Source organism: Mercenaria mercenaria, chromosome 15 (assembly GCF_021730395.1).
Source record: "Mercenaria mercenaria strain notata chromosome 15, MADL_Memer_1, whole genome shotgun sequence".
NCBI lineage: Eukaryota > Metazoa > Mollusca > Bivalvia > Venerida > Veneridae > Mercenaria > Mercenaria mercenaria.
The window spans coordinates 74,426,455-74,437,323 of NC_069375.1; the positions used below are offsets into that span (position 1 = coordinate 74,426,455).

The 10,869-nt window shown below is 32.7% G+C and overlaps 1 protein-coding gene across 1 annotated transcript; it reads left to right on the top strand.

Moving 5' to 3' along the window:
• The first annotated feature begins 402 nt into the window (after nt 1–402).
• Nucleotides 403–6,765, top strand: LOC128548834 (uncharacterized). The gene is made up of 11 exons (XM_053524342.1): nt 403–587; nt 2,528–2,682; nt 2,908–3,209; nt 3,502–3,637; nt 3,948–4,112; nt 4,242–4,421; nt 4,789–5,055; nt 5,305–5,377; nt 5,653–5,723; nt 5,911–6,190; nt 6,518–6,765. The coding sequence occupies exons 1-11, from the start codon at nt 482–484 to the stop codon at nt 6,763–6,765; spliced, it is 1,983 nt and encodes a 660-aa protein (XP_053380317.1). The 5' UTR covers nt 403–481.
• Nucleotides 6,766–10,869: the final 4,104 nt, after the last annotated feature.

The following is a 10,869-nucleotide window of genomic DNA, read 5'->3' on the forward strand; positions in this document are numbered from 1 at the left end:
TCAAATTCAATTAATTAAAGAAGTGTTAGGCAACCAATTAGCGGCTCTAAATTGAGTAAAACGTAATCAAGATTGACCACTTACTGATCAATCCATTAAAGATTATCAGGTTTTCGGGGATTATTTCCATGGTGTTTTGAAGTCTTTTGAAGAATTTCTGATCAAAGGAAAACATGAAAGAAACAGTGAGTAATTAATATTATCTTAATAGTGTAGCTTTTTATTGTAGATGAAATAATTATTTTAAAATCAAACAATAATTCTATACCAAAAATTGATTGCAATTAAAAGTGAGAGAATTTAATTGGTTCTGATTATTATTTATACTGTAATCTTATTTTCTTAGTTTCATGTCTGTTTGAAACTTTGAATCTGAATTATTGTGATACGGAATATTTATAATAGTAAACATTGTGTAACCTAAGTTGGAATATTTTCTGAATTTAATATCAAATTATTAATAAAAGTGCAATTGTGGACAATGTCTGACAATGATTGTGTTGTTTGTGGTAGGGAGGTTACTGCAAAATGTGAAGCTGTAACATATGACGTTTGTGACAAGTGGCGCCATAGACTATGTGGCACAGGTATGTTATATTAGCTTTATTATCAATTATTTTTTATAACGGTAGTCATTTCTTTATGGAAACTCCTTTGGGATATTTAATTAAAATTATTTTGTAAAATGAAACATATCAACCAAATTATAATGAGCGAATAGTTATATGTGTGTGTTCGGGTTTAACGTCTTTTTCAACAGTTTTTCAGTCATATAAACGACGGACGAATAGTTATAACCTTGATAACATATATTTGATAAGTAAGAATAGCCGGGTGATGTTTTGATTTAAATTTTAATTCTTTTTTAATGTTTTTAATTTTGGTCTTTGATATATTAATATAATAATGAAGATATGTTTGATTGATATTGATCATTTTCACTTATTTTAGATGTTAGAATTTGGAATATACACTAAAACAATAAAAAAAAGTTAGGAGATAGTCAGGTAACTTATTTGACTAATAAAGTTAGTATTGTTAAGTGTGAATTCTTTCGAAATTCCTGTGAAATTCCTGTGTATTTCCCATGTGTCACTGATTGGCACCAGCTACTGACACTTGATACAGAGTCTTTATTACAGAAAGATATAGACAGACTGGGTAATTTTCAATTTCTTAGTTGAATTAAATCACATTACAAGAAATACAAATATTTTCATATATTTTATAACATAAATAAGTTATCAAAATTATTACTTTCTAAAATAAGCACATTTAATAACATACTTTTCACATATATTTGTAATCAAATATATCTTGTATGATTAAGTTGTGTCAGTTACAATTATATTTTTGTGACGTTAGTTTTATTATTATTGTTTTGAAAACTGGTAATAATAAAAAGTTAAAATATATCATATAATATATTTTCTGTTCCATGAGAAAAACCTATATTAGTGATGTAATATAGATAATGAAAAATAAATAGTTTCCAATACTGGAAACTCACTGCTTGTCTTATGTACATGCAGAAACTAGAAACAAGAATATTGTAATAGAGGTATCTAAGGGAAACCAAATTCTATCATTTTTACAAATAAATATCATTTGTGTTGTCCTGACAGCTAAAATTCCAAAGTACCCATGCATCATGTGTAATTATAATAAGTAATAAGACCTGTGATTAAAGCAAAAATCAATATACAGTTCAGTTATTTTTTTTCAGTAAAATCATTTCTTAGACTAACTGTTCTTAAACATTCAAAGGTATGATGTTTAGTATTAATAAAGTACTGGTTTTCCAGGAAGCGGAATCTAGGGTGGTTTCAATAAGTTTGAAGCTTTCATCTTAATCCAGCTTAAAAAAATAGTCTAATTGGTTATCTGACAAAAAAGCTTCATTAACAAAATTACGGTATATTTACACGTCAGCAAATATTTTTTATGGGAAAGTAAACATCTTTCAACATTTTAGCACTAACCACAGTGAAACAATCTTTATATTTTGCAATCTTTGTAATCCTCCGCAGTAATGTTTAAACAATTCTACACAAGGTCTTTAGGTTCTATGGTTCTATGATAAAATGACAATGTGACCTGTGATTCTCCGGCATACAATATGAACAGTGTCGATTTATAAGAAATTATTGAAAATGATATTGCACACTTTTGAGAATAATGGCTCCGTCTATTTAGATGAGTACCACTTTATTTTAATTTGTCCTTGTTACAGGAATTTACATAATAGATATATAAAGAAATAATTTTATGTAAGACCATCGATGTTCAGATTTATTCAGCTGTTGCAAACTACTAACAGACTGCAAAATATGTTAAAGAAAGTTTAAAAATTAGAAATACTATCATGTCTAGTAAACTATGATCATCCTCTGTGTAAACTGTTTTTATTATAATTTACCATACAGTTACACGTGATGTTATACTATATGTAATGCAAATGTTAAATATATATTGATGATGTACTATGTTTCCAAAATTATATGTTGTTATCTTATGATGAATTCAGGAATCAGCCGTAGAGATTACAGGCTTATCGAGAAGGGGCTGAAGAAACTTAATCATGTGTGTCCGCCCTGTTCCGAGGCACCCCAGGAGCTAAGTGATCCAAACAGTACCATGCCCATGGACATCTCTGAGGACATGCACTCTACAATGATAGATGTAAGATACTTATCCATTTAGTTCTGACATGATTATTTCTTAAACAGCTTTCATGAATGAAATAATCAAGATTACTTAGAAGAAATATATTTTACACTTAAACCTTCTACAAGTGGTCACAGCTGACACATACATATTATGTTCAATATTGATTTACAGCAAATAAATTGTATTATCTTCATGTTTGGTATAATCATAAGTTGATTGTAATTCCATTTTTTACAGTCATCTCAAGTGCACGGGACATTCCATCTACAGGTGAGCATAGAGTCTGTACCGATGCCGCCACAGTCACCGACGTCTCCATCCCCTGCTCTATCACTGCCGCCACCACCAACGCCTCCATCACCTGCTCTATCACTGCCGCCACCACTGACGCCTCCATCACCTACAGCTTTGCAGCTACCTCAGAGCTGGACGTTCCCACCAACACCATCACCACTAGGTCCATCACCACCATCACCATTGTCATCTGGGTTTGACATTTCCAGACACGGCTCTGCTGACACGACCATGTATATTGAACAGTAAGTGAGTTTTGAATTATAATATTTGCATATAATGTGATTTGACATACAATGCGATCATATTCACTTTCATCAGCACTGCCAAATAAAAATGGAGTATCTAACCAAATTTTTTAACATTTTCAGTCAGTGAAGCTCTTTCACAAAATGTGTTTGTACAATGTTATACAGTGTACTACATATTCATAAACATTGCAAAAAATGAAACTAGAATATCAAATCAAGTGCTAGAATAATATAAATACGTGACTGTGCCTGTAAGTTTTCTTAGTTGTGCTAATAAAATTTCCAGATCTCTTGACGAACGACCAATGTCTCAGACGATTCTGGAAGATGCCGGTGAGATTACCTATGACGTCATCAAAGAAGGAATCATTCGTAAGAAACCGAAGCTAGTTACATCAGATGGACACTCCTACGTCATAAAGGTAAGGGAAAAAAATCGGATACCATAATTGGAAATATTTAATTAAATTTTTGCTTCATAACTTTTGATATAAAACCACTATTAAAGAATACATAAAGTAAAGGTAAAACACGTCTGAAGACCTGATATGTTTAAACTGTAGATCTATTTATTTATAGATCTACTAATTTCAGTTCCTGATGAACCTTCATCAGGATATCAGAATCACAAATATTTGAACCGAGAACTTTGAACCTTAAATTGAATTTAGATCACCATAATGTGGTTGAGCACACACAAGTTCGTTTGTGTAAATGTAAAAATCATTTCAGGTGCCTGGGAAGAAAACAACATACTGGCGATGCTGTGTACGACGCAAAGGCAACCACTGTGGCGCTACAGTAGCTCAGAGAGACAATGTCTTCATACCAGGTTCAGCACCACACACTCACCCCGGTGACCTGCTAGTAGCCAAGAAGCCCATTCTTGCACGAGATGTATGTATTTTTAGTTTATAATTTTTTCATCTTAACTATGAGTTTTTCTGTACATATTTTGATTGTTTGGTTGTATTGGCATACAACATATTGCCATATAAGAAACCTAACAGCGAATTTGTATTTCAGGCCAAGCAGGAGGCCGTGCGACATATAGAACTCAGACCGACCATGTTTGCCGATGAAGCCATGACGTCATTGTTTGGGTCCAAAGACAGCAGAATACCAAAAACAAAATCAGTCATCAGAAAAATGCACCGTGCCAGGGAGGGGGTTCTCCGAAAACAGCCAAAGAACTTGGATTTCGAGGTATGTTTTATATCAAAATAAAAACAACAGCATTATTGTCATCTCTCAGTGCTTGCCTCAAAATAAAAAAAACAAGGAAGGATATCCAACAGGGAAAGCCATGTTCAAAAAGCGCAGCCTCCCCAAAGACACACACGAACAACTCTCGCACATCACACACAAAAATGAACACAAAAGGACAAAACAAACAAATACAGGAACACAGTGGGACACCGCCTTAGCTTTGTCAGTTAAAACATTATGATTTTTATGATATTGAAGTGATATTCATTAAGTAACCTGAAAACTCTACACCTTATTTTGTATTTCTAAAAGGAAAGGTTCTGATTTTTTTTCACTGAATAGATATCATATCTCATAATTTTAGTTTGATGACGAGTTCCTCAAGGAGCCATTTCTGGTAGGAGATGTCCATGTGACCGGAGAACGCCACATGATGTTCGCCACCCAGACACAGCTGGACCTGTTGACCAAAGCACGGAAGTGGTACTTAGACGGTACATTCAAGGCAGTACATTTACCATTCGTTCAGCTGTGGTCTATCCATGCCTTCATCCGAGAGGGAGACAACATGAAGCAGGTGCCACTTATGTACATGCTGACGACAAGACGCCGAAAGCAGGACTATGTTGCTGTGAGTTATACATTGTTTAATATTTGGATGAGGATTTTTAATTATTCAATTTAATTTATTTCAATTATTTATATTATAATTCAGTATATGATTTTGCAAAGAGTTCATTCAATTGGATTCAAATGAAAATAATTTAAATAAATACAGTTTTCTTATTTTTCTTCCTTAAAGTAATAAAACTGTACTAAATCAATTTATATTAAATCAGAATATCACAATCAACATTGCTTTTAATTCCATAAATTTCAGATCCTGCAGAAGGTTCTTGACATTCTGGAAGAGGCTCCAGCGGTAGAGTGCTTCACCATGGACTTTGAGATAGGTGTGTAAAATATAAGAAAAGTATTTGCAAAGTATTACAAATGAATGAAACAAATCTACAATTTCTATGTGAATAACAAAAATAACAATGTGTTTTTTTTTTTAATTAGCTATTTTATTTTACAAACAAAAAATTGTCATTATGAGGTAACAGTATTTCCAGTGTGATGAATAGTTCAATTCATTCAACAAAATTAACGACAACAAATTAGATTAATCATTTCTAACAAAATTTGACTTATTATGAGGTCCCTAATATATATTATTTGTTTTCAGCTCTGTGGCATGCCCTGAGGGAGGTGTTCCCCAGTAGTAAGCTTAAGGGTTGTGCATTCCACTGGTCACAGGTGAGTACATTTATTTCTCAAGGTACATTAAAACTTATTATTGTCCCATTTTATTTTTATAGTATATTATAATTGATATTAAATGTCTCTTGAAATTATTTGTCAAATTTAGACTATTGATATGACAGTGACTAATATCAAATGCACAAATTTTGGAGTTAATGCAAATGAATTTGATACTTTGCAGGCTGTACAGAAGCACATCGGAGAGTTTGGTCTCGCCAGAACATACAGAGAACGTCAGTCATTACACAGTCTGATACGCAAGTTATTGGCACTGCCGTTCCTCCCTGCAGCAGACATTAAACGGGCCTTCAGGAAACTAAAAGAGCAGGCGGACGACTGTAACGAACAAGTCCAGGACCTCTTCACTTATGTAAGCGACGAATGGCTTGAGAGCTCTAAGTGGTCTGAAGATGAGTGGTCTGTGTACCGTCAGACCATCCGTACCAACAATGACACAGAGGGTAAGAGAATGTTATCTTAGACTGCATACAAAGCCGCAAATTAATAGTTTGATTAAGTGCCAATTTCTATACAATCTAATATATTCAGTATCATGATGATAATAATGGTGATGATGACTATTTGAACAACCAGAGTCAAGCATGCCTGCTGGGGCCATTTTACCAATAGTAATAACATTTTTTTTAAAAAGTATATGAACAAATTAATAAAAACTTTATTCGTAAGAAGTAGACAAAGAATGTGGCTTAAAATGCAAAATTAATTGGCTTAATTTGACTGTTTTTAATTTTATGTTGTAATGTATAGGGAAATTGTTATAATTTCAGGGTGGCACCGAAAACTTAACACAAAGGCCGGCAGAGGGAAGGTCAAGACCTACCGCCTTCTGGAGATCCTCCTTGTAGAATCTAAGTTGGTGAATCTGGAAGTGACCAGACTTCTTGAAGGAACTACATCCCGTCGATGTCGTCTCAGTGATGAATGGTTGTTTGATTTATGGGATCAGTATGATAACCATGACATTGTTTGTGAAGAACTCCTTGGATATGTTGGAAAGTATTATGGACAGTTTTAAGTGATAAGGAGATGTATTGTGACCAACATTAACTGTGCAACTGTGTCTGATAAGTTTGAAACTTACCCTGTTGAGTTGTGATTATAAGGAGTATTATATATTTTCTATAATGCTTGCTATGTGAATAAGTCATGTAAATAAATGTATTGTTTTTTCATGTGATTTATGAATATCTAAATAAACTAGTAAACATCTTACCCAGTTGTAATTTATTGTCTAGAAGGTATATTACATGAAATACTATTGCTTGTGTTTTGAATACATTTTATGATATCTACAGATATCATATCTATACAGATACTCAATCAATTGCTTGCGGTGAATCAAGAATTAGTCTGTTGAAATTTCCAAATATTCATTAAATGAAACACTAGACAAAGTACTGAAATCAAAAGAAATAATTCCCTTTAAAAAAACAACAAAAAACACTCCTGTTAAAGGGAGATAATTACAAAATTTCATAAAAAGTAATAAAATACATATTTCCAATATAGATACAACTCTATGTTATAAATGTTTAATTCCTTAAATGAATCTGTATGTAATTAATGTTTAATTCCTTAAATGAATCTGTAACAGAATATGTGAAGACTGAAACATGTCATAAATTGTTGGTAAAATGTGTTTGACCATCTTTAATGATATTAAATGACATACAAAGGCAACATCTGAAATGATCCATTTACATGTCATCAGACTTAATAATCATTTGTAAAGATGATTAAAATCAGTATATTTTATATATGTACTCAAATAAACAGCTTTTATATATTTCGGGGTGAAATGTCATATATTTACATTAAATTTTTACAGTCATAATTTTCACAAAATATCAGCAGATGAGATAATAATTGCATAAAATAAATTATGTAAGTGTATAATAATTCAGTCTATTAAACAATATCATAATATGATTAAAAGAAACAAAAACAAAAAAAATTGGGGTGATCTGTCATCTTCTATTTTGGGGTGATTGTTTTCTCTTTGGGGTGAAATGTCATCCTATTTTTTTGGGGTGAAGTGTCATCGGGATGAGATGTCTCTCATTCGTTTATCTTGCGTTTATTCATTTTTAGTTAGAACTTTACACAACTAACCAGATTTAAGCAGTCGTTTATTGTAATTATTGGATATAAACTAATCATGGTGGAAGGAATTTCATTATCTAACATTGTCTTGTACGAAAATGGAGTAAATTTAAGACTGCGGGCATTTGAATTCATCTCAAGCGTGGTTTTCGGCTGTATTTTATCCGAGTCAAAACCATTCTGCTTGTTTTGTACGCGAATGCCCTGTTAGCACCGGTGATTTATAATACACCGAACTTCAGAAGGCAAAGTATGAGGCATGAAATACTATTTAATTGTAAGGAATCGTGTGTAACTGGATTAAGCAGACAAGGAAGTTGAAGGGCGTAGGAATTCACAAGTGAGTGAAATTCTGGATTATTTTTGCAGAGAAAAACATTTTGAAAGTAAGGCAAGCCTCGGGTGGATAAACCTTTCTCCAACTCGGTGGATAAACTTAAGTTAAGAAAGACATTAACCTAATATTCTCTATATATATTCTACGATAAACAACGGTTGACGCATGAACTGGTAAGACACCATTATGACATCAATTATGACGTCGGATTACAGCATGACGTCCGATATAATGAAGTCTAACATAATATTTATCTAAGTAGGTCAATCAAAAAATATGAGCCGTGCCATGAGAAAACCAATATAGTGGGTTTGCTAACAACATGGATCCGAAACAGCCTGCACATCCGCACATTCTGGTCAGGATCAATGCTGTTCGCTTTTAAAGCCTATTGGAATTGGAGAAACTGTTAGCAAACAGAATGGATCCTGACAAGACTGCGCAGATGCACAGTCTGGTCCGGATCCATGCTGGTCGCAAACCCACTAGCCTATGCGCGGCTCATATAGTTATCAGGTATAAAACTCTAAGACTCTTTAAAAATATTTTTGTCAAGAAGTGTTTAACAAACTGGATGGGTTTAAAATGGATGGATTTAAACCGGATGGGAGTTAACTTGAAAATCATAAGAAACGATCTTTTATGAAACTTTCAACATTTATTTTATGTTTTATTATTAATAAGTCAACAAATTATAGGATCTAAACACCAACTGTTACAATGTATAATGTATAATAACGTGTCTGTCCTAATAATGCCATAGAAGCACAGATGCAAATTTATTTCAATATAAAGACTTATCCATCATTTAAGGGAAGAAATTCTCAGCAGATTAAGGTTATAGATATATGTACAGAATTTGCAGAAATCAGAGCCACTAACCCACACATTCTGTGGTGAGAGTTTATAAATTTACCTATATTCACCTTTATGTTGCATATTTGAAGTTCTAACAATGTACTTTTCATCCAATTCTGTCCAACACTGCTGTTTTCCTAATAAATCAAAAATACTTTAGACTAGAGTGCTACACATTAAATATCATCAGGATAAAAATGCATTGTAACAGTCCCTTTTGACCTATGGGTCACATACGAGTCAGGGCCAATCTCCATATCATGTTTGAGGGTCCTAGGCTCATATGCTGCATTTTTGTACTGGCGTGACTATTTCTTACCCTGGAAGACTTACATAACATTTTAAAGCAATCTCATTAGATGCTGCTGAGATATATAATCATTTACATAAAATAAAGGGAGGTTATTTGTCATAGTTTTTGTCAAAAGTTATCTACCCTGATTGTCCGAGTCCATCAGTCATGACATAAATGACACTTCAAATCAGTATCTTCATTGGTTACTGAGATACACTTATTTTAACAAGAAACGAAGGGATGGAACTTGACATAAAATCAGTCCATATAATCTACAATAATTGTCTCTGTCCAACTAATGACAATAATGAAATTTCAAATGAGTCCTATATATACTTACTGAGATAAATCCATTTTTATAAAAATCAGGGGAGTTAATCATGCATTGATATATGCATGTAGAAGATACACAGTACAAGTTTTACAACAATATATAAGAAATGTATTCCTATCTATAAACATTCAATCAAGAGTTATTTAACATGACTACATCTTACCATGAAAGACATAAATAACCTTTCAAACCAATTTCATTAGAAGCTGCTAAGTTTATTTATTTACATAAAAATAAAGGGAGGTACTTTTGTCATAAATTCAGTCAATATGTATCTTCACTGACTGTCCAAGTCAATCTGAAGGCATACATGAAATGTAAGATCAGTATCTTCATTAGTTACACTGATGTACCCATTTCAATTTGGAATAAAGGGAGGTGATTTGACATAAAATCTGTCCATAGTTATCTACCTGATTGTCTCAGTTAGTACGCTCTACTATTTCGATGTTGGATAGTGAGCCTGGGTACATCTGAGAACACTGGAGCTGTCACTGTTGTGTTTAATGACTCCAATGGCGGATGGAGATATTGCATAATATCTAAGTCTGTTTTAAAAACATTAAGTAATATGAGAAATAAAGATAAAGTGTATCAAAACACTATACATTTTAAGCATAAAAGGGCATAATTCATTAAATTCTGGTGCAAGAGTTATGCATCTTTTGACTTGGACAGTCAGTGAAGATATTGACTGAATTTATGACAAAAGTACCTCCCTTTATTTTTTATGTAAATGTGGGTGATGATGTTGAACAACTTTTTTAAATTATCTTATTGTAATGGCAAGACTTAGTGTTGAAAGATTCAAAGCTATATGTCAAAATGCTTTGTCAAAATGTGGAACTGTACAAAAACCGAACCAATTTCAAAGTCCAAAAGGGACATAATTTATCCAAAATACTCTATAGTGTTATGAACTCTTGCCTTTATATAGAGACTATTATTATAAGCATGTGACAAAAGTTTCAAAGGGCAATAGTTCAGTCAAACCCTTGATGGAGTTATGTACTCTTGCCTAAAACTTGGTATAATGATGATAAATTACTGTTATAAGTTTCAAAACTATATTTCAAAAGATCCTTATTAAAATATGGACTGGTAAGAAAAACTTAAACCTGGTGTAATGCTAATGCCGATGCCATGGTGAGTATGATAGCTCTCCTTATTTTTCAATTGATCTAACTTTAAA

Coding starts and splice junctions, on each gene's coding strand:
- LOC128548834 (XM_053524342.1), top strand. CDS start 482: ATGTCTGACAATGATTGTGTTGTTTGTGGTAGGGAGGTTACTGCAAAA. Junction 4,422..4,788: donor CAAAGAACTTGGATTTCGAG/GTATGTTTTATA, acceptor TCATAATTTTAG/TTTGATGACGAGTTCCTCAA. Junction 5,724..5,910: donor GTGCATTCCACTGGTCACAG/GTGAGTACATTT, acceptor GATACTTTGCAG/GCTGTACAGAAGCACATCGG.